The 25,547-nt window shown below is 40.1% G+C and overlaps 1 protein-coding gene across 9 annotated transcripts in view; it reads left to right on the top strand.

Annotated features, from left to right (window-relative positions):
• rapgef4a (Rap guanine nucleotide exchange factor 4a) overlaps positions 1-25,547 on the top strand; it is a 293,410-nt gene that overhangs the window by 181,175 nt on the left and 86,688 nt on the right. For all 9 annotated transcript variants that reach the window (XM_063052160.1, XM_063052159.1, XM_063052167.1 and 6 more), the window contains one exon: positions 24,840-24,946. In XM_063052160.1, coding sequence (XP_062908230.1) covers positions 24,840-24,946 — 107 coding nt within the window. The remainder of the gene's footprint in view (positions 1-24,839; positions 24,947-25,547) is intronic.

The raw sequence follows: 25,547 nt of genomic DNA, 5'->3' as shown, positions 1-25,547 counted from the left end.
AAGTTTAAGAAACAGTAGTAAGGCTATGGTCTACAAATTACAACGGGAGATGGAAGATGCATCCCAAAAGACCAATGTTACAACAGTCATGGGGGTTTCAATATGCAGGTAGGTTGGGAAAATTAGGTTGATGCTGGATCCCAAGAGGGGGAATTTCTATGAGATGGCTTTTTAGAGCAGCTCATGGTTGAGCCCACTAAGGGATCAGATATTCTGGATTGGATGATGTGCAATGAATTGGAATTGATTAGAGAGCTTAAGGTAAAAGAACCTTTAGGGGAACGTGATCATACTATGATTGAATTCACCCTGAAACTTGAGAAGTAAAGTCAGGTGTATCAGTAGTACAGTGCAGTAAAGGGAATAACAGAGGCATGAGAGGAGAGTTGGCCAGAATTATTCGGAAAAGAATACTGGCAGGGATGGTGGCAGAGCAGCAGTGGCTGGAATTTGTGGATACAATTCGGAAGGTACAGGATATATACATCCCAAAGAGGAAGAGGTATTCTATAGGAAAGATGACACAACTATGGCTATCAAGAGAAGTCAACGCCAACATAAAAGCCAAAGAGGGCATGTAATAGAACAAAAATTACTGGGGAGTTAGAGGATTGGGAAGCTTTTTAAAACCAACCAAAAAAGTCATTAAGGTAAAGATGGAATATGAAAGTAAGCTAGCCAATAATATTAAAGAGGATCCTAAAAGTTTCTTCAGATACGTACTATGAAAAAGAGAGGTGAGAGTGGATATCAGATCACTGGAAAATGGTGTGATGTGTGAATTTACCATAACTAGAGGGAAGGTTCTTGGGAAACTGAAAGTTATGAAGGTAGCTAAGTTACCTGAACCAGATGGTGTACACCCCAGGGTTCTGAAAGAGATCACTGAAGAGATCATGGAAGCTTTAGCAATGATCTTTCAAGAATTGCTACATTCTGGGAATGATTCTGGAAGGGTAGAAAATTTCAAATGTCAATCCACTCTTCAAGAAGGGAGAAAGGCAGAAGAAAGGAAACTATAGGTCAGTTATTCTGACCTCAGTGCTTGGGAAGATGTTGGGTTTGATTATTAAGGATGAGGTCTCAGGGTACTTAGAGGCACATGATAAAATAGGCCATAGTCAGCATGGTTTCCTCAAGGGAAAATCTTGCCTGATGAATCTGTTGATAGATAAAGGAGAATTGGTTGATGTTGTGCATGTGGATTTTCAGAAGGCCTTTAACAAGGTGCCGCACATGAGGGTGCTTAACAAGCTATGAGCCCATAGTAATACAGGAAAGACTTTAGCATGGATAAAGCATTGGCTGATTGGCAGGAGGCAAAGTGTGGGAATGATGGGAGCTTTTTCCTGGTTGACTGTCAGTGACATGATGTTCCACAGGGGTCTGTGTTGGGACTGATTATTTTTACGTTATATGTCAGTGATGTGGATGAGGGAATTGATAGCTTTGTTGCAACATTTGCAGATGATTTGAAGATAGGTGGAGGGGCAGGTAGTTTTGAAGAAGTAGAGAGGCTACAGGAGGCCTTAGATTAGGAGAGTAGGGCAAAGAAGTGACAGATGGAAGTGTATGGTCATGCACTTGGTAGAAGAAATGAAAGGTTAACTATTTTCTAAATGGAGAGAAAATACAGAAAAAAAACTTGATATGCCAAGGGACCTGGGAGTCCTTTGGCAGGATTCTGTAAAGGTTAATTTGCAGGTTGAGCCTGTGATGAGGAAGGCAAATGTGATGTTAGTATTCATTTCAAGAGGACTAGAATACAAAAACAAGGATGCAATGTTGAGACTTAATAAAGCACTAGTGAGGTCTCACTTGGAGTATTGTGAGCAGTTTTGAGCCTTTTATCTTAGAAAAGATGTGCTGAAACTGGAGAGGGTTCAAAGGAGGTTCATGAAAATTACTCCAGAATCAAATGGTTTGTCATATGAAGAGCATTTGATAGCTCTGGGCCTGTATTCACTAGAATTCAGAAGAATGAGGGTGACCTCATTGAAACCTATTGAATGGTGAAAAGCCTTGATAGAGTGGTTGTGGAGAGGATGTTTCTTATGGTGGGAGAGTCTAAGACCAGAGGACACAGCCTCAGGATAAAGGGGCATCCTTTTAGAATGGAGATGAGGAGGAATTTCTTTAGCCAAAAAGTGGTGAATCTGTGGAATTTTTGCCACAGACAGCTGTGGAGGCCAAGTCTTTATGTATATTTAAGGCAGAGGTCGATAGATTCTTGACTGGTCAGGGCATGAAAAGATACAGGAGAAGGAAGAAGATTGGGGTTGAGAGGAAAATTGGATCAGCCGTGATGAAATGCTGGAGCAGACCTGATGGGCCAAATGGCTTATTTCTGCTCCTTTATCTTCTGATCTTATGGTCTTGTATTGTGAACAGTGTGGTTGAAAATGTGAGCAGATATTAAGTGTGCAATATACTGTATTTAGAGAACTTCCTTGAGAAAAGTACATTTTAGTTTTACAGCTTTACATTCATTGCCGAGTTCCTTTCATATACCTCCTGCATTATTTTCCTGGACGAGAGCCATTCAGTGCAGCATCAGGAAATCTGTGAATCATCAAGACCGTTTCTTTAGTCTTGGGAGTTTTTATTTTTAATCTACTAAGCAAATGCACCACCCTTACAGCATACAAACTGAATTTGAGTAACATCAGATATGCCAGTTTTGTTGAGCTCTCAAGCATACCACTACCGCAAATCATGGGTATCCGCTGAAAACACTTTTAAATTATAAGCTGCTGGTATTAATTTCACATTGTCCCAGAATCTTTGTTTCCAGTCCTTTCAAATGTCAATACTTGGGTGTCTAAACGCAAAACTTGCAGCGTTAGTGAATTGACCTTAATAATCACAAAATTAGCACAGTTGGTAGTAACTATAAGCAAAGATTAATGAGCCCCTGGTAGGTTGATCGATACTGCTTTTTGAAATGAATTATTTTGTACTGACATTCTGACTCTGTGAAATGCAGCAGAAGCTGATAATTTAAAGAGTGTAAATTCACATTAAACTCCTATGGAGATGTATATGTTTGTGACTCACTTTTGTATCTAAATTAATCCTGTAACACCAAAGATGTGGCATTAATTTTAGCTTGTAGCATTACCAATGTGGCAGTCTGTGGAAGAACTACTATTAGTGAATGACTCTATTTCCATTAATTATGGGGATTACAGTGAACTCCAACTCCAGAGTCATAGGATTATATCATATGTACCAATGCTTATTGCAGATTTATTTTAGTTTTGAACTCGGCTTTTGTCAGGTAATTTCATGAGAGAGTACATGGAAGCAAACTCGGTGCTTTCATGTACTGTACACTAACTGAAACATGAAAGAGATTTAAAGTGGATACTGAGCTTAATTACAACACTAGTTTTCTAAAAAAAATAAGATTGTAGAATTTATTTTATTTATTTATTTGATTACAAAATAGTAATTCAAATTGTTAATGTCAGAAACAGCTCAGTCTAAGACTAGAAACTCCAGGGGTTCCCAATTTTTTTATGCCATGGAGCTTTACCATTACCTGAGGGGTCCATGGACCCCAGATCGGGAACCCATGCTTGAAACAAATGTTGATGCAAAATTTTGTTATTGGACTATATGGTATGTGTATGTTGGTTCATGTAGAAATATGCCTACATCAGGAAAAATAGATCATAATTTAGCCCTTAAGTTATTCTTTGAAACACATCTGCAGCCTTGTAAGTTTGTAAGTAATTTTTTTTTCATACAAATTGAATGTAATATGGTGTTTTCAAACTCAGGGAAAAAAAATCTACCTCAGTGCAGCCAATTTTTATGAAAAAGATCAAATTGGAATATCTTGCATCAGGAATTTCACATAGTTTATGTTGCAAATTTAATTTCTAAGTATGCCTTTTTTAATGGCACCTTGTTGAAGTGATGCATAATGTGCTGTAATTCTGCAAAATTTGAAATGACAATTACTGTGAAGCCTTGAAGTGTTTTTACTGAGGGTGAAAGGTCACTGATACCCAATAAATTAGAAAATTTGTGTTTAATTTTGTCCCTGAGGAGGAAATAAAAAGGAAATAAATTGAATTTATCTCTTATTTTAATATTTTATCTTATTTGAAATTTTACCTGATTTGAACTTGTCTTTTGCATTTGGAAAATGGTTGAAAATTATCCACAGTTATGGAAATTCTAAGATCTAACCTGTTTCTTAATTTGGGAATTATCAAACATTTTGAAAGGTGCAGTTAAGAAAGAGTAAGTAATTTTAAAGCCTTGATATCTGATGAATGCTTACAAGTATTTTAAAATGGCTTTAAATTATATTTTCTGCATGTATTCACTTACCAGAGATAATTTACCCTTTGACGCAGTTCTGTATATTTTCCCGGCAGCCTGAGGAACTATGGTACATAGTTATAAATAGTAAAAGTTAAGAACAAAAACTTTTCAGTGTTGCTAACTTGCTGATTTTATGTCCTTTATCATCCATTGGCAAATGTATTTCTTTAAGTTAGTGAAACTGCTGTCACCTTCTCAATTTACTAGCACCATACTCTCTAGGAAGAAATGGATCCTTGCATATTATTTTCAGTGCAGTTTCTAATTAGCCACCAAATTCCCACTGAATTATGAGTGGGAATTAAAGTCTTGGCAAAAATGTTGTTCTGTCAAAAACAATTTATGGAAAACTCTAAGGCTAACTCATCAGAGGTCAGATAATAAAAATTACCAAAGAAAGCTGATAAAGTTTTTAACAAAGGTTGGAAGCATTACAGGGAGTTGGAACACCACAAGAGTCCAACTGAAGACTTGCCCACCTTGTGGGAAGATTGGAGAGGGTTGTGGCATCTTTGTACTTGTGAGATCAATCCTCCTGAATGTGACTGGCCTTTTTTGAAGCCATACCAGGAAGTATAATGAGGGCAGGGAGGTAAGCATTAGTCTGTATGGACTTCAGTAAGGCCATTGATAAGGTTTCACCTGGTCAGGGGTTCCCAATCTGGGGTCCACAGACCTCCTGCTTAACGGTATTGGTCCTTGGCATAAAAACAGTTGGGGACCCCTGCAGCTGGCAGATTGCCATACTGCTTGTTAAAATGCCATCCCCTTCTCTCAAGCACGTCTGCTCTTACCCCATCCTCCTGCCACCCTACCAGGGATAGGGTTCCTCTTGTCCTCACCGACCATCCCACCAGCCTCCCACGTCAGGCACATAATTCTCCAAAACTTCCGTCACCTCCAACGGGATCCCACCACCAAGCATATCTTTCCCTCCCCCCCTCCCCCCCCGCCCACCACTTTTTTCTTTCCGCAGGGATCGCTCCCTACAAGACTCCCTTGTCCATTTGTCCTTCCCCACTAATCTCCCTCTTGGCACTTACCCTTGCAAGTGGAACAAGTGCTACACATGCCCCTACACCTCCTCCCTCACTACCGTTCAGGGCCCTAAACAGTCCTTCCAGGTGAGGCAGCCCTTCACCTGTGAGTCTGTTGGGGTCATTTACTGTGTTTGTTGCTCCCGGTGTGGCCTGCTATGTATCGTTGAGAACCGACGTACATGGGGATATTACTTCACCGAGCATCTATGCTCCATCTGCCAGAACAAATGGGATCTCCTAGAGGCCACCCATTTTAATTCCACTTCTCATTCCCATTCCGATGTGTCCATCCATGGCCTCCTCCACTGTCATGATGAGGCCACACTTAAGTTGAAGGAACCACACTTTATATTCCATTTGGGTAGCCTCAAACCTGATGGCATGAACATTGATTTCTCAAACTTCTGGTAATGCCTCCTCCCTTCACCATTTCCTGTCCCCTTTTCCCTCTCTCCCCTTATTTCCTTGCCCATCCATCGCCTCATCTACTGCTCCTCCCCTTTCCTTCCATGGCCTTCCGGCTCTATCACAAACCAACATCCCAGCTCTTTATTTTATCCTTACCCTTCCATGTTTCACCTAACACCTGGTGTTTCTCTTAGTTTCTGCGCCCCCCCCCCCCCCGCTGCCCCGGTTAAATCTACTCCTCAGCTTTCTTTTCCCAGTCCTGCCAAAGGGTTTCAGTCCAAAACATTGACTGTACTTTCTTCCATTGATGCTGCCTGGCCTGATGAATTCCTCTAGCATTTTGTGTGTGTTGCTCAGATTGCCAAGGAAAGTTAGATCATATGGGATCCAGGGAAAGCTAGTGAATTGAGCAAACAATCAGGTTGATGTTCAGAAGCAGGAGGTAATGTTGGAGGTTGCTTTCAGACTACTGGTGATAGCCATTGCTATTTGTCATCTAGATCAATGATTTGACCATAAGACCAGAAGACAAAGGAGCAGAAATCAGCCATTCGGCCCATCGAGTCTGCTCTGCCATTTTATCATGAGCTGATCCATTCTTCCATTTAGTCCCACTCGCCCACCTTCTCACCATAACCCTTGATGCCCTGGCTACTCAGATACCTATCAATCTCTGCCTTAAATACACCCAATGACTTGGCCTCCACTGCCACCTGTGGCAACAAATTCCATAGATTCACCAGCCTCTGACTAAAAAAATTTCTTCGCATTTCTGTTCTGAATGGGTGCCCTTCAATCCTTAAGTCATGCCCTCTCGTACTAGACTCCCCCATCATGGGAAACAACTTTGACACATCCACTCTGTCCATGCCTTTCAACGTTCGAAATATTTCTATGAGGTCCCCCCTCATTCTTCTAAACTCCAAGGAATACAGTCCAAAAGTGGACAAACGTTCCTCATATGTTAACCCTCTCATTCCCAGAATCATTCTAGTGAATCTTTTCTGTACCCTCTCCAATGTCAGCACATCCTTTCTTAAATAAGGAGCCCAAAACTGCCCACGGTACTCCAAGTCAGATCTCACCAGCGCCTTATAGAGCCTCAACATCACATCCCTGCTCCTATACTCTATTCCTCTAGAAATGAATGCCAACATTGCATTCGCCTTCTTCACCACCGACTCAACCTGGAGGTTAACCTTAAGGGTATCCTGCATGAGGACTCCCAAGTCCCGTTGCATCTCAGAACTTTGAATTCTCTCCCCATTTAAATAATAGTCTGCTCGTTTATTTCTTCTGCCAAAGTGCATAACCATACACTTTCCAACATTGTATTTCATTTTCCACTTCTTTGCCCATACTTCCAATCTGTCCAAGTCTCTCTGCAGACTCTCTGTTTCCTCAGCACTACCGGCCCCTCCACCTATCTTCGTATCATCAGCAAACTTAGCCACAAAGCCATCTATTCCATAATCCAAATTGTTGATGTACAACGTAAAAAGAAGCGGCCCCAACACGGACCCCTGTGGAACACCACTGGTAACCGGCAGCCAACCAGAATGGGATCCCTTTATTCCCACTCTCTGTTTCTTGCCAATCAGCCAACGCTCTATCCACGTATGTAACTTTCCCATAATTCCATGGGCTCTTATCTTGTTAAGTAGCCTCATGTGTGGCACCTTGTCAAAGGCCTTCTGAAAATCCAAATATACAACATCCACTGCATCTCCCTTGTCTAGCCTACTTGTAATTTCCTCAAAAAATTGTAATAGGTTTGTCTGGCAGGACTTTTCTTTAAGGAAACCATGCTGAGTTCTGCTATCTTGTCATATGCCTCCAGGTACTCCGTAACCTCATCCTTGACAATCGACTCCAACAACTTCCCAACCACCGATGTCAGGCTAACAGGTCTATAATTTCCTTGTTGCTTCCTTGTCCCCTTCTTAAATAGCAGAGTGACATTTGCAATCTTTCAGCCCTCTGGAACCATGCCAGAATCTATCGACTTTTGAAGGATCATCGCTAATGCCTCCACAATCTCCACAGCTACTTCCTTCAGAACACGAGGGTGCATTCCATCTGGTCCGGGAGATTTATCTACCTTTAGACTATTCAGCTTCCTGAGTACTTTCTCTGTCATAATAGTGACTGTGCACACTTCTCTTCCCTGCCACCCTTGAGTGTCCGGTATATTGCTGATGTCTTCCTCAGTGAAGACTGATGCAAAATACTCGTTCAGTTCCTCCGCCATCTCCTTATCTCCCATTACAATTTCTCCAGCATCATTTTCTATTGGTCCTATATCTACTCTCACCTGTCTTTTACTCTTTATATACTTGAAAAAGCTTTTAGTGTCCTCTTTGATATTATTAGCTAGCTTCCTTTCATAGTTCATCTTTTCCCTCTTAATGACCTTCTTAGTTTCCTTTTGTAAGCTTTTAAAAACTTCCCAATCATCTGTCTTCCCACTAATTTTTGCTTCCTTGTATGCCCTCTCCTTTGCTTTAACATTGGCTTTGATTTCTCTTGTCAGCCACAGTTGCATCCTTTTTCCATTCGAAAATTTCTTCTTTTTTGGTATATACCTGTCTTGCACCTTCCTCACTTCTCGCATAAACTCCAGCCACTGCTGCTCTGCTGTCTTTCCCATCAGTGTCTCTTTCCAGTCAACTTTGGCCAGTTCCTCTCTCATGCCACTGTAATTTCCTTTACTCCACTGAAATACCGACACATCAGATTTCGGCTTCTCTTTTTCAAATGTCACAGTGAACTCAATCATGTTATGATCACTGCCTCCTAAGGGTTCCTTCACCTCAATCTCTCTAATCACCTCCGGTTCATTACAGAATACCCAATCCAGTACAGCCAATCCCCTAGTGGGCTCAACAACAAGCTGTTTTAAAAAGCCATCTCACAGACATTCTACAAATTCTCTCTCTTGAGATCCAGTGCCGACCTGATTTTCCCAATCCACTCGCATGTTAAAATCCCCCACAATTATCATAACACTGCCCATCTGACAAGCCTTTTCTATTTCCTGTTGTAATTTGTAGTCCACATCCCTGCAGCTGTTTGGATGAGAATGTACAATTAGTAAGTTTGCAGATGACATTAAAATAAATGGTGTCGTAGATGATTATCAAGGATTACCAAAGGATGTTAATCAGCTGGATTAGTGGGATGAGGAGTGCAAAACGAGTTTAATTCGGGTAAGTGTGAGAAACTGCATTTTGGGAAGACAAATGAAGGCAGACCTTCACAGCGAACGATAAGGCCCTGGGGAGGGTTGTAGAACAGAGAAACCTAGGGGTACAGGTACCTGTTTCCCTGAAGGTGATGTCACAGGTAGACAGAGTAGTGGAGAAGGCTTTTGGCACACTGGCTCTCATCAGTAGTGGACATTGGATGTTATGTTGCAGTTGCACAAGACAATGGTGAGGCCATATTTGGAATATTGTGTCACACTGCTTTAGGAAAGTTGCTATTAAAAGCTGTAAAGAGTGCAGAAAAGTGTTCCATTCATGTTGCCAGGACTTGAAGGACTGAGTAACAGAGAGGTTAAGCGGGCTAGAACTTCAGTCATTGGTGCGTTAGAGAATAAAGGGTGATCTTATAGCGGTGTATAAAATGGCGAGGGGCAGGATGGAGTGAATGCACACCATTCCCCCCCGCCCCAGGCTTGGGAAATCAAGAATGAGAGGGCATGGGTTTCAGGCAAGAAGAGAGATTTATTAGGAACTTGGCAGGCTACTTTCTTCGCCCAGGGTAGTCTGTTTATGGGATGAGTTGCCAGAAGAAATGGTTGAGAGAGGTGCATAAGCATTTAAAAGAAACTTGGACTAGCAAATTGATAGTAAAGGTTTGGAGGGATATTGGGCCAATTTTGTAAAAATGGGACTTACTTAAAAAAGTCTTCTTTGTTGGTATGGACCAGTTGGGCAAAGGCCTGTTTTTGTGCTATATGACTTCATGACTCTTAAGTAGCGTGATTCAGAAAAGCAGTGAGAGCACTGCAAAAGACCTGAACATTGTCATTGTTACATCATGTCATTTTGGCCAAGGATGTAGGAGGACTATGACTGGGTAAGTACAATAAGATGTTCTAATGGGAGTTGGGCAAAAGGTCACCATAATTATAAAAATGCAATATCCGGTATATGTGGGCCAAAGAACAGGCTGATTTTTGTGCAGGTGTTATTGACTTCTCTCTTTTGCAGAAGTGCTTGGAGACCAATTACTTCCCTAAATTTTAAGGCAAGTTCATGAATATGGAGAACAAAGTTCCTGGTCTAAATAACTCCTTCTGGCCCAGTGATCCATCATGGTGCGTGTTCTCAAAAGCAGTGCAGTGGGTTGCAAAGGTCAGAATTTGGTGATGGGTGGAAAATTTAAGTAAGGAACCATTTGGATTCTGAAGTAATTTTAATCTGTAAGACGTTGGTCTGTGAGAAAGAAGCAGTTGATCATCTGGTCAGCTGGAAATGTTACTTGGTAATTGCTGTCAGTTGCGACTAGAACGACAAAAACAATGTTTTCTTGCTTATGCACAGAGTGTGCGCGTTTCAGCATCATGAAAAGGTTGTATTTTGGCAAACTGGGCATTCTGTGAATTGGGGAAACAAGTAACATGTTGGAATTTTAAAGAAAAATCAAACTAGTAAGAATAAGTTATAGTGGTAACTCAATTCATTAATTTAATATGGGAGTGAGGGGGTGGGAAGGCAATTAAAGTGTAACATTTCACCAAGGCAGGAAGATAACTGGCTTCTGTGTACCATAAAAATGCTCTCTGCTTCTGACAGAGATGCTTCCTAGATCACAATTCAGTTTGCTAAAACAAACTAAAATTGGTACTCTAACATCAGATTATTAATTGAAATTGTTAGATATATAAATTATTAATAGTTGGTTAAAATTTTAATGTTTTAGCATAGCATCTGCAAACTTGGTGGAGCAGACATACCTGCAGTAAGTGCTGGAAGAATTCAACAAGTCCGACTGCATCTAGGGAAGGAGTAAATAGTCAATATTTTGAGCCGAGACCCTTCACCAGGACTGACCCTTCATCAGAAAATCCAAGGCAATGGCTCTGAGCACCGAGAAATTCAAATTCTTTTGCAGCTTATTCTAATCTATAAAGGGTTTCCATACAGGCACTTCAGCAAGAATATTACCAGAAATATATTTAGGATTATAAAAATAGGTACATGATTTATTACATATTTGTCACATTTAGCATTTTTAAAAGAAAGATGTTTTTCCTGAAGAAACTGCAACAGAACATTATTGCTACTGCTGCCAATTGACATGGGAGGAAAACGTCAAGCATTTTCTACCTATTCAGTTTTAAAACATTTCACAGGTTGTTGAAAAGCAAAAAAAAAAATGTAGATGCTGGAGTCTGGAATAAAAATGGGGGGAAACGCTAGAAATGTTTCCTGCTGTATTGCTCCATAACTGGAATCTACTTTTACATGAACTTGCTGTTTATTTTGGTAACATGATATTGAATTACTCTAAAACCAGAATAAGGAAGTCTTAATGAACCTGTAGCAATAACAAACAACTGGAAATTCAGGATGGCGTTTGTGGACAGAGTAAACAGTTTGCACACCAGGAGTACTGTGCACAGCTTTGGTCTCCTTTCCCAAGAAGTGATGTTTTGCTATAGAGGATATACAGCAAAGATTTACTAATCAAGATTGGTGAAAAGACTGTTAGGGACTGAGATTTAAAATAAAAACTTTTTTTCCACATGGAGGGTAGTGAAGAGAGTCTTACTGGTGGGATCATTCAAAGCAGATCTTTACAGACTTCTAAATATTAAGGAATATGGGAATAGTGCAGGAAAATGGTGTTGAAGTAAAGAATTGTCACTGTTCAAGACAATGAGATTGTTGTGCTTCTCCGGTCTGTGCAAAACAGATATTTATAATGCATGCTGTATGGCTTAATCATAAAATAAATAAATAAAAATTGCCATATTTATGCAACAACTGACTTCGACAGTCCATAACACTCGAAGGCCACTGGCAGCCAGAGTGCAGCATTATTCACCCGCACAACAGCCGCCGGGAAGAAGCTGTCTTGGCTAAGATGCTTCTGTATTTCCTACCAGATGGCAGGAGATTGAACAGACGGTGTCTGGGACGGGATGAGCCTTTAATGATGTTACGAACGCACTATGGGCATTGGCAGTCGTAGATTGTCTCCAGTCTGGTAGTTGGGTCCCAATGATGTGCTCGGCTGTCCTAATCACCCATTGGAGTGCTTTGTGATCTGTCTTGCTGCAGCTCGAGTACCTCACTGTCATTCTGTATGTCAGTATTGCTCTCTGCTGGACAGCAATTTTTGAGGCAAATTAGCTCTCCTTAAGCACCGTGGGTAGTATAATTGCTCTTGTGCCTTCACTACTACCATCTGCATGATGTCAATGAATGGCAAAATGGGCTGAAAGGCTTCTAAATCTTATATTTTAATTCCATGCAAATGAAAGTTAAATATCTTCTAATAATAGCCTTTAGCTCTCTCATTATTTCTGGAGGAAAGGTCAAACCAGAATAACTGAAATTATTCAGGATCTGTGGAGATTTTCTTAGGATATAGTGCAATGATACATATTGCTGAATTCTAAAAGCATCGTGATGCAGGTGTTAAATGGTTATGGAAAGTCACTGTTGTTGGTTCTTTAGCTAATATTATCCTCCTGCTGCTTCCTTCAGACCTGTATATTAATAGGAAGTTTAAAGATGAAGCCTCTGCAAGCCATCGGCACCCCTCTGATTCCTACAGTTCTAATGACCTTCTTTCTCCTATCAGCCACCTGGCCTCTAATGTTAAAACTGGCTTTGTCACTTCTGTAGCATGGGCAAGAGTTCTTTATTAAGTGTATTCCAGTGTTCACAGTTGTGTAAGTGCCAAATTTCTAAATTGTATCCTTGCATATAAGGCAGAACAATATCATTGTGATAGACTGCAAACTTCATCTTGGTACTTTCGACATTAGAGGAATTTTTAATGTAAGTTTTAGTTTTTGCCCTTACAATAATCCCTTCTTTTAGTAATTGGAAGTAGACAGGGTTTCAACCTCTCACTCAGCAAGACCAAGGAGCTGGTTATTGACTTCAGGAGAAGGAAATCGGACATCCATGAGCCAGTCCTCATCAAGGGATCAGAGATGGAGAGGGTCAGCAACTTTAAATTTCTCAGTGTCATCAGTTGCGTGAACTTGTGTGGCCGTTGAACAGTACACTGTGCTTAGAGCAAAAAGTTTTGTAAGAAGGTGTGTGTTTTCAGTTGTGTGTGCATTTACTCTTAAAGCAGTGATTTTTGTCACTGATAGTTGACGAGAAATAGGTAATAAGAAAATCTAAAATTATTCTGCTCGCTGCTGTTTCAAGCATTCAGACTTGGAGATGCCAGAAGCGGCCAGGAGTGAAAATGAAATGGTTTCATTACTTTACTACAGAAATTTGAAGGTATCAACAGCCATCTTGAATGTTACAATTAAATGAAGAAAGATTTGGTGGATGCAATCATCAAAAGCATTGTATAAAGACAGTCTACTATCCACTTTAGGTGGCTCTGCTAAGTTTGGTTACTTACAGTTAATCAAAAGAACACAGCAACTTGTTGGTTGCCCATAATATCCAACGATGACAGCAAAGCCTGTGCGGGAGAGAGTTTAAAGTGGAAAAGCTATTGTACTGGGACAGTTCCACTCACTCAACCTTGGATGTCTGGGTTCAGTGGTATGAGTTGTTACGTAACCGGCAACAAGGAATGTCAATCGAGACAGGTTATATAAAAACAACCAAACATTTACTAAACAAGTATAAACAATAAGAAAAAAAAAGGAAAACTTTAACTGGAGTTTAACAGGTACGCAGCGGTTCATCAACTCCACTCGGCTCTGGTTCTTAAAGCGTTAAATGCGAAAACAGTTCTTAAAGCGATACAGTCAGATATAGTTCTTAAAGCGATAACTTCAAAAGTCCAACAGATTTACACGTTCAATTAGGAGAGACTTCTCTGGAGAAGGATTTCTTCACAGACGCACCTTTACTGCTGGTTCTGTCCACAGGATTCCTGATGCCGAAAATAAACAGTTTAAATCAACTGTACTTAAATTCCTTTAGAGAGAGAGATCACCTTTTTGCGTGAACTCATTGCCCTTTTGCAAGAGTTATCTCAATGCAAGTTCTCTCCAACGAAGACTCAATAAGGTCGATTCTTTATTAAACTGCCAAACGATGCTGACTTCTCTCGATCCTTCGATGAATTCTTCACTCTCCCTTCAAATGTCAGAATTGAGCAAATTGGCACTTCCAGCCACAAATTCCCAGGCCAATAATACAATATCTTGTAAGAGAACGCACCTTCCATTTTAAAAATGAAACTGCGTCACAAAAACAAACACGCAACAGAAACGGAGGTACAACACGTTCTACCTGGAAATCTACAAACTCAAAATCCTACTGCATCACCTGAGTCGACCGTTATATAGTCACAGGGCACATGTCACCATGTGACCTCACATCGGCGGGAAAGTCACATCAGGTGACCTCCAAAAGACCATTACATCATTCTCACAAAAAAAACAGATCTCCTTGAGCATGTAACACCTCCCTCCAAAAAAAAATTTGGTCTCTTGAAGAACAAAATTTTAACAATTTATACAAAAAAAAGGTATAAAATTTACAAAATACACAATATATACAAACTTATCTTTCAGCCCTTTACAAACGAATGTACAGTAGGAGTGTTACAAATGATAAAATATCACTCCAAAAAAAACAAATTTTCATTGTACATTTAACATCTAGACAAACAATCAGCGATCACATTGTCTTTACCCTTAATATGAGTGATCAAAATATTGTACTCCTGTAATATTAAACTGGATTATTAAATTGGAGTTTAATTTCCTTAACCCTTTTCCTTAACAGTCACAGTAGCAACCTCTCTCTCATAATACGGTTTTATCATATTTATATGACACAGCTGTGTTGCCTTTCTCCTATCTGGGGTTTTTACCACATAATCCACCTCATTTACCTTAGATTTAATCTCATAAGGACCATGGAATTTGGCTTGTAATGGGTTTGTTTGCCCTGGGAAGAGAACCAACACCTTATCTCCAGACTTAAATGACCTCATCCTAGCTTCCTTATCATACCATGTCTTCATCTTCTCTTGAGCTAACTTTAAATTTTCCTTGGCCAAACTACAAGCTTTGTACAATCTCTCTTTAAATTTCAAAACATAATCTAACAAACTAGTGTGTATTAATCCACTGTTCCTTTAACAAAGCCAAAGGTCCTCGAACTCTATGTCCAAACACAAGTTCAAAAGGACTAAAACCTAATGATTCCTGTATTGCCTCCTTTACTGCAAAAAGTAGTAAATGTATACCTTCATCCCAATCCTTTTCATTTTCTACACAATATGTCCTAATCATAGTTTTTAGTGTAGAATGAAATCTGTCCAAGGCTCCTTGTGATTCTGGATGATAGGCTGAGGAAATAATCTGCTTTGCTCCCAGTTTATAAACTATCTGCTGAAACAACCCAGACATAAAATTACTACCTTGATCTGATTGTATTTCCTTAGGCCACCCAAAATAACTGAAGAATTTCATAAGAGCTTTTGTCACAGTTTTAGCTGTTATATTCCTAAGAGGTACTGCCTCTGGAAACCTAGATGCTGTGCACATAATAGTTAATAAATATTGCTGTCCAGTTTTAGTTTTTGGCAAAGGACCTACACAGTCTACAATGATTTTTGAAAACGGCTCACCAAATACAGGAATTGGTTGCAGTGGAGCCACTGGAGTAACCTGATTAGATTTACCAACAATTTGACATGTATGACACGTTCTACAAAATGTTGTCACATCTTGTCTTAAACTAGGCCAATAAAAATATTTAGAAACTTTGTTCATAGTTTTCTTTACCCCTAAATGACCCCCCACCCAAAGGAATACTATGAGCCATAGTCAAAATCTCATTCCGGTAAATTTTAGGAACAACAACCTGATGATTAACTTCCCATTCCTCACTAGCAGGAATTGTAGGCGATCTCCACTTTATCATTAATACCCCCATTTCAAAATAATATCCAAATGGTACTTTTTCAATTTCACTATCTGGAAGAGCTTGTTCTTTTAATTTAACTGTCTCAGGATCTCTACCCTGCTCTGCTATCATCTCCTTCCGAGATAAAGACACATCTTCCTGATCAGACTTACCATCAAAATCCTGATCAAATAAGGTAGGTAAGAAAGTTTCTGATACATCCTCAAAATTCGAATCTTGATTTGAACTGTCATGGGTAACAACCTCATCCTTTACATCAGTCTTTTTAGTCATAGTTGTTATTACAACACAGGAAGAATCTATGTTAGAATCCCTCTGTGATTCCTCAGAATTTGAATTTATTGTCAAATGCACTTCAGGAAAAACTTGTCCACCTGCTAAATCATTCCCTAACGAAAGAGAAACATTATTCACGGGTAAACTGGATTGTAGTTCTACTTTAACAACCCCTGTAACTAACCTGACCTTAAATTTACTCTATGCAAATGTACTGGCATAAGGGCACTCTCTACTCCTCTTATATAATTTACCTCACCAATGTCAGACTCATCACTAAACCTTAGCACACTGTCTAATAATAGTGATTGTGAAGCTCCAGTATCTCTAAGTATCCTTATCGGTACTGCATTGGATCCTCCTTTCAAGGATACAAATCCTTCTGTTATAAAAGCCTCATATCCTTTCTTAACTTGGTCAGACTCTGACACATCTTCATTAATATTTTCTAAACCCTGTAGCTTTACAGGTTTTTCCATATGCTGCACACAAGCATCTGGGGCCACTTCTTTCTCTTTCCGTTTCAATCGGAAGCAATTAGCCACTACATGTCCAGGTTTCTTACAGTAATTACGAATAATACCAAAATGTCTTTCCTACACAGGTCTCCCTTCAACCTTACTTTTCTCATCAACTTCAGATTTAATTTCTGATTTACCTTGACTCTCCGTGCTAGTTTTCTTTTTAAAAGTTTTACCTGGAGAAAATTTATTCTTGTGAATTAAAACATACTCATCAGCCAACTTAGCAATCTCCTGCAATGTAGCAGTGTCCCGTTCATTTAAGTATGTTCTCACTTCAACAGGAATGCTTCTTTTAAATTCCTCCTGCAAAATCAGCTCTTTCAATTTTTTATACTCCCCATTCACATTTTTAGAGGAAACCCATCTCTCAAAACACACAGATTTCTAGCAGGCAAGTACCACATAAGTTTTTTCCACCGATTTCTTTAAACTTCTAAATCTTTCTCTATACGTTTCCTGAACAATTTTGTATGCCTTTAATATATTCTGCTAAACAATATCATAATCCATTGTTCGTTCAGCATTTAAAGCCGTATAAACTTGTTGTACCTTGCCTTTAATTACACTTTGTAACATCACTGGCCGTTGGTCCTTCAGCCACTTTAAACTCAAAGCAACTGTTTTGAAATGTTCGAAATATGCATCCACATCAGCTTCATTAAATGGAGGAGCCAAAACAACCTCACGACTAGCAGTAAATTGTTTCGTAGAACCAGAAGACTGATTCCCAGACCTTATTTTCTCCATCTCTAGCTCAAATTTCCTCTGGTTTTCAGTTTCTCTTTCTTTCATTTCCACTTTAAATCTTTCAAACTTTCACTGTTCAAGATGCAACTGCATTTCCAGATTACTCATTGGAAACTTCTCTAACACCCCCTCCTCAAAATATTCCAAATTAATATAATGTTCAGCAATTTTCCTTTGTATGAAAGCCTTGGTAGAATTTCTTGTAACTCCTTTAATAACCAACTTCTTAGCAATCTCCAATACCACAGGTTTTCTCGCATTCTCTAAAAATCCCGAGTCAGGCGTCTTCAAAAACCCATCAATATCCATTGTTGCCGAATACAACACACACACCAATCAAACCAAAAAAAATCAAGTATTCCCTTTTACCAAATCAAAATGGCAATTACCAGCACTTAAACTCAAAATCAGAACATTTCCTGGCCGAGCCCCCACAAATTATGTTACGTAACTGGCAACAAGGAATATCAATCGAGACAGGTTATATAAAAACAACCAAACATTTATTAAACACGTATAAACGATAAGAAAAAAAAACAAAGGAAAACTTTAACCGGAGGTTAACAGGTATGCAGCCATTCATCAACTCCACTCAGCTCTGGTTCTTAAAGCGTTAAATGTGAAAACAGTTCTTAAAGCGATACTGTCAGATATAGTTCTTAAAGCAATAACTTCGAAAGTCCAACAGATTTACATGTTCAATTGGGAGAGACTTCTCTGGAGAAGGATTTCTTCACAGACGCACCTTTACTGCTGGTTCTGTCCACAGGATTCCCGATGCCGAAAATAAACAGTTTAATTCGACTGACTTTAAATTCCTTTAGAGAGAGAGAGAGAGAGAGAGAGCACCTTTTTGCATGAACTCATAGCCCTTTTGCAAGAGTTATCTCGATGCAGGTTCTCTCCAATGAAGACTCAATAAGGTCGATTCTTTATTAAACTGCCAAACGATGCCTACTTCTCTCGATCCTTCGATGAATTCTTCACTCTCCCTTCAAATGTCAGAATTGAGCAAATTGGCACTTCCAGCCACAAATTCCCAGGCCAATAATACAATATCTTGTAAGAGAACGCACCTTCCGTTTTAAAAATGAAACTGCATCACAAAAACAAACACGCAACAGAAACGTAGACACAACACGTTCTACCTGGAAATCTACAAACTCAAAATCCTACTGCATCACCTGGGTCGACCCTTATATAGTCACGGGGCATGTGTCACCATGTGACCTCACATCGGCGGGAAAATCACATCAGGTGACCTCCAAAAGACCATTACATCATTCTCACAAAAAAAACAGATCTCCTTGAGCATGTAACAGAGTATTCATCACAAAGTGGGGTCTGCCTTGGTTACTGAGGATAACCATGACGACTTCTGTGTCTTGTCATGCCCTTTGCTTGCCACAAAGTGCTGCAAAACCACCTTCTTGGCCATCGGATCTCAACGTTATTCTCATCTGCCGGGGCTGACGTCACATGCTCGGACAGGCATGTCCCTGTCTCTTCAGAATATAAGGCCCACCGGCTGCCCTCACTTGGTTCAGCCTGTTTGTTGAGAGCTGTACCGGGGTATGGCTGCTGCCACAAGTAAACAAATACTTGGAGCCACAGGCGAGAGCTGAGTGTCCGGTGGGGACCGAGGTTGAGTGGGCTGCACCAGAATGGACGCAACAAGCCCAGAGGTGTTACCCCTCCCTGGACACCCCAGTGCTCAACAGCGTACACTGAATTCCTCCGTCAATAACTAAAGGGAACTAATCTAGTCTTATAGTACGCTAGAAGCATTGGTAGTGTTCTTATTTGTTCTGTATTTCACTTAAATAATCTGTTACTCAGTTAAATGGTAGCTTGTCTTTTTTTTGTATCTTTAAATATTTCCATGAAACTTTGCCTAATTAGGGCAGCTGCTTCATTGGACCCAAATGTACTGGTCACAATGTGTCCCAATTAACTGGATTCAACACAAGTTCAAGTGCATTTGTACAGTCTTAACTTTACAGAAGGATTACAGGCCACCAAACGATCTGAGGAATAACAAGTAGTTTTGGACGGCAGTCAGAACATGCTGACTCCTGGATTTAGCCCATTGCCTTCTGGAGCTGTAACAGGCTGCTGAGTCTTCTCCCGGATGAACCTGGTGTGATCAAGTCCAAATAAATGGGAGAAACCAGCCTGGGGTAAAAGATACATTGAGCTGTTCTCCCCCATTTATTTGAAATTGTTTTCAAATGTTTTTATTGTGAAGCAACATCAGCTTAACCACAACCAACAATGTCCTAAAGTACAATGGTCCTTTTTTCTTTTCTTTCTTATAACAACATAATGAAAGTCAAACGAATGTATGTATAGTAAACAAGCAAAAAGCAAGGGAAACCCTACCACCCCGTCTCCTTTCCCCTTCCCAGCCCTACCCTCCCGTATGTGCTGTTTAGGTCCTACCACCCCCCACACACTTAGTTCAGCTGTCGATCTCTTCTAAATGTAACAGTAATAGTTCCAAATTTCTTGAGTCTGTCCTTGATAACGTATCTTGTCCTCTCTAGATGCAGAGTATCCATTAATGCAGCCAGCCATTGTCTGAGTGATGGAGTTCCCTCCTTTTTTCAGAACATCTGTATGAGTTTCTTTCCATTAAGTATGCCATAGGTCAGGAGTTGTTGCTGGGTAGCCTGGAATTTATTTGACCTCGCAGAAGTTCCAAACATTATTAAAATGAAGTCTGGTATTATCTGAACCTTTAGCACCTTCGATAGGACCTCAAATATTTGCTTCCAATACTCTTGTATCCAGGGACATAAAGCATAACTATGTAACAAATTTGCCTCCGAGGACTTGCATTTCTCACACACTGGGGACACCTCTGGGAATATTTTATGAATCCTTACTTTTGAGTAATGTAGTCTATGTAGGATTTTAAATTGTATTAAACAATGCTTGGCATTGATGGAACAGGAGTTAACATACTCCAAAGCCTCATTCCATATAACCTCCTCTATCTCTGTACCCAAATCCTTTTCCCACTCTTTTTTAATATTATCCATTATTTAGAATTGTTTAAAGATTTAAACTACTTTTGAAGATTTACTTTACACTATTAACTAATTTTGATCAATCTTGAGTCAGACATTGAGCTTTCACAGATTGTGATCCTGGAGGAGAGGTTTCAGCACCTCTCTAAACCATCCCATGAGCTTATCTTCTGCTGGCAACCATTCTGCTCCACTCTGCCACACTGAGGAGCTGGGATCTCAGTGGAGAGCTGCTCTCAAGTTGAGGGTGGATGAAACTGCATAGCCTGGAAAGGGAAATTACCATCTTGGGGCTGTGAAAAACCTACCTCAATATACTGGCTATTCAGGATAGACATATAACTCGTGACAAATTAAGATTATTCTTTAACCAGTTTGATTTGACAGACTGTTGACAATGTGGAATAATTCGCTCTCTGTAGTTGGTAGAGTTTGTTTTTGGTTGACAGTCATACTGTGCTTAATGGATTAATCAAAAGTTTTAATTGTAACAGATTCCAAGGTGTGATTCTTAAGAAAAAACTACACTTATACAAAATGACTGTAATTATAAAGTTATCTATGGTTTAACAACTTTATTTTTACAAAATACTTGAATGTACCTATTGTAAAATGTTTCAGAAAATGTAAATTAAACGTTAAGATGACATAAATGAATGCAATTTGAAAACAATATATAAAAAATATAATGGAAAATCAGGCAACATCTCTGGAAAGAGAAATAAAAATAAAAAATACCATCAATGCTGCCTGACCCTGCTGAGTGCTTCCCGTAATTTCTGGTTTTGTATCCAATTTCTTACCCTTATCATGCACCATTGAGCTTTAGGAATAGGGTGTTTTGGCAAAGGAATGGGAGACTAAGGAAATGCAGGGGGCAGGGTTTCAGGAGATCTGGGGAATGTATCACCTGTACAAAAAGAATGGGTTACTCGGAAACTGATGGTGGGGTGGGTCGGCCATATCCTCGCAACCAGATTTGCTAGAGCTGTTGGGGAGGGTTTAAACTAGTTTGGCAGAGGGATGGGAACCAGAGTGATACAGATAGTTGCAGTATGTAGAGACTCCATGAGGAAGGATAGGCAGTTGCTAGGGCAAAACTGCAGTCAGTGGGATAGGTTAGAGTGTGTCTTTTAATGCAAAAGTTTCAGGAACAAGGGTGATGAACTTAGAACATGGGTCAGTGCATGGAACTACAATGTTGTGATCGTGACAGAGACTTGGCTGTGACAAGGGCAGGATGTTGGTGGGTTTTAGATTTTTCAAAGGGAAGAGGGAGGGAGGTAAAAGGTCAGGGAGTAGCATTGCTAATCAGGGGTAGCATCACAGCTGCAGAAAGGAAGGATGTAGTGGAGATTGTCTACCGGTTGGTGGAAGGTCAGAAACGGGGGGACGGGGCGGGGGGGGGGTGTGATCACTCTATTACGAGTATTCTATACAGTTCCCCCAACAGCAACAGAGACACTGGGGAATAGATCAGGAGGCAAAGCTGCAGAATCTATTGTGATTACTGTAAAAATTGTGATGTCTTATGATTATAATCCAAAATAATTCAACCCCACAGAATATGTTCTGTCCATAGTGACTGAAAGTGAAAAGATGGTGGATGTTGGAAATGTGAAAATAAAATGCTGGAAGCACGGAGCAGGTCAGGTGCCATTGATGGAAATAGGAACAGTGTTAATCTCCCAGGTCTTCCAGTTCTGACTTGGAACATCATTACTGGGCCTTTTTCTGTAGATGTTGTGTTAACTGTGATTTATCAGTCAGTTGCTTTCTTGTTTGCTCCAAGGTCCAGTCCCACTTCCAGAAGTTTATGTGTAAACTAAATAGACCTATCCAAAAATGTATGTATAAATATATATGTCAATCTGCTGAGAGAGTACTATATTATTAACAGTGCAGTGTTATGCTGAAGGCTTGTTTGCTTGCTCAAGTGGAGTTAAAAGATTCCATGCTGCTCATTTAGAGTCACAGAGTCATAGAAAGGTACAGCAATGAAGCAGGCCTTTCAGCCCATCTAGTCTATGCCGAACCATTTAAACTGTCTATCATCCTGAACCAGGACCATATCCCTACCATCTATGTACCTCTCCAAACTTCTCCTAAATGTTGAGATTGAGCTTGCACCACTTGCACTATCAGCTTGTTCCACACTCTCACAACCCTCTGAGTGAAGACATTTCAACTCCTGTTCCCCTTAAACTTCTCACCTTTCACCCTTAACACATGACCTCCAGTTGAGATCCATAGAACCATAGAACCATAGAAACTACAGCACAGAAACAGGCCCTTTGGCCCTTCTTGGCTGTGCCGAACCATTTTCTGCCTAGTCCCACTGACCTGCACACGGACCATATCCCTCCATACACCTCCCATCCATGTATCTGTCCAATTTATTCTTAAATGTTAAAAAAGAACCCGCATTTACCACCTCGTCTGGCAGCTCATTCCATACTCCCACCACTCTCTGTGTGAAGAAGCCCCCCCAATGTTCCCTTTAAACTTTTCCCCCCTCACCCTTAACCCATGTCCTCTAGTTTTTTTCTCCCCTTGCCTCAGTGGAAAAAGCCTGCTTGCATTCACTCTATCTATACCCATCATAATTTTATATACCTCTATCAAATCTCCCCTCATTCTTTTACGCTCCAAGGAATAAAGTCCTAACCTATTCAACCTTTCTCTGTAACTGAGTTTCTCAAGTCCTGGCAACATCCTTGTAAACCTTCTCTGCACTCTTTCAACCTTATTTATATCCTCCCTGTAATTTGGTGACCAAAACTGAACACAATACTCCAGATTCGGCCTCACCAATGCCTTATACAACCTCATCATAACATTCCAGCTCTTATACTCAATACTTCGATTAATGAAGGCCAATGTACCAAAAGCTCTCTTTACGACCCTATCTACCTGTGACGACACTTTTAGGGAATTTTGTATCTGTATTCCCAGATCCCTCTGTTCCACTGCACTCCTCAGTGCCTTACCATTAACCCTGTATGTTCTACCCTGGTTTGTCCTTCCAACGTGCAATACCTCACACTTGTCAGTATTAAACTCCATCTGCCATTTTTCAGCCCGTTTTTCCAGCTGGTCCAAGTCCCTCTGCAGGCTCTGAAAACCTTCCTCACTGTCTACTACACCTCCAATCTTTGTATCATCAGCAAACTTGCTGATCCAATTTACCACATTATCATCCAGATCATTGATATAGATGACAAATAACAATGGACCCAGCACTGATCCCTGTGGCACACCACTAGTCACAGGCCTCCACTCAGAGAAGCAATTCTCTACCACCACTGTCTGGCTTCTTCCTTCAAGCCAATGTCTAATCCAATTTACCACCTCTCCATGTATACCTAGCGACTGAATTTTCCTAACTAACCTCCCATGCGGGACCTTGTCAAAGGCCTTACTGAAGTCCATGTAGACAATATCCACTGCCTTCCCTTCATCCACTTTCCTGGTAACCTCCTCGAAAAACTCCAATAGATTGGTCAAACATGACCTACCACGCACAAAGCCATGTTGACTCTCCCTAATAAGTCCCTATCTATCCAAATGCTTGTAGATTCTGTCTCTTAGTACTCCCTCCAATAACTTACCTACTACTGATGTTAAACTCACCGGCCTATAATTTCCCGGATTACTTTTCGATCCTTTTTTAAACAACAGAACAACATGAGCCACTCTCCAATCATCCGGCACTTCACCCGTAGACAGCGACATTTTAAATATTTCTGCCAGGGCCACCGCAATTTCAACACTAGAACCTCAGTTCCACCCAACCTCAGTGAAAAAAACCTGCTTGCATTTACTGTATCTATGCGCCTCATAATATTGTATACCTCTATCAAATCTCTCCGTAATCTTCTCCGTTCCAAGAAATAAAGTCCTAACCTATTCAATCTTCCCATATAACTCAGGTCCTCCAGATCTGGCAACATTTGAAAAGAGCTAATGATCGAGACTGTACGGTTTAACTGAACAATTTGTAGCCTTCTGCAATCAACACGAAGTTTAATAATTTTAGATAATTGGTCTTCAAGTCAATATTCAACATTAATATAAAGAGTTTTTCTTTTTATTTTCACCAATGCAGGTTGTTGGAGCCTGTTGTGCATAATTTAGAGTTGCTACAGTTCCTTCATTACAACACCACTTCATCGAGGTTCATTTGCTTCAAACCATTTTCAGGTGTTCTGAAATCAGTGTGAGATGTCCTGTATGAATGCAAGTTTCCTTTTCCTAACAAAGCAATTGCTGTTGGATTATAGCTTCCTTACTGTAAAGAAATGTCTCCTTACACCTAGAGCGTACTCAAATATATAAAGAGCGAGTTGATGGCTTGAATTTTCTACTTTTTACTAGGTTCCATCTCAAAACATACTTCGAGCTGGAAAGATTTTACGAAATGCAATACTGGCTCAAGCTCCTCACATGATAAGAGATCGGAAATACCACCTGAAAACGTACAAGTGAGTGCAGTACAGCAGGATTGTGATGTTTATTTTGGTCATTCTTTAGAATAATGCTTTCTTTACAGTTTTTCTGGCTGGTTAGAAATGAGTACTGCCAATAGAAAAAATGATTAAACCATCTTTGAAAATGTGAGTGTAATGGAGCATCACCAGTTCTCATCTCTTCAATTTCCATCCTATGCTCCTTCAGTCCTTCATTTACAGGGAACCATCTGAGCTCTGTTGGGTGGCTCCTAGAGAGTGAGGGAGTGTTTGTGTCCTTTTTTGAAAGACTGGTGAATTTTGGTCTGAGTTGAATTGACTTTATTACTTACATCCTTCATATACAAGTAAAAATCTTTATGTTACATCTCCATCTAAATATGCAATGTGCAATTTATAGTAATTCATAATAAATGGTATGTACAACAGGACAGCCAATATAACATAGAAATACAGTTGTATCAGCATGAATTCATCAGTCTGATGGCCTGGTGGAAGAAGCTGTCCCGGAGCCTGTTGATCCTGGCTTTTATGCTGCAGTACCATTTCCCGGATGGTAGCAGCTGGAACAGTTTGTGATTGGGGTGACTCAGGTCCCCAACGATCCTTCAGGCCC

Source organism: Mobula hypostoma, chromosome 6 (genome assembly GCF_963921235.1).
Source record: "Mobula hypostoma chromosome 6, sMobHyp1.1, whole genome shotgun sequence".
NCBI classification, from domain to species: domain Eukaryota; kingdom Metazoa; phylum Chordata; class Chondrichthyes; order Myliobatiformes; family Myliobatidae; genus Mobula; species Mobula hypostoma.
This window is presented reverse-complemented; position numbering and strand designations above follow the sequence as displayed.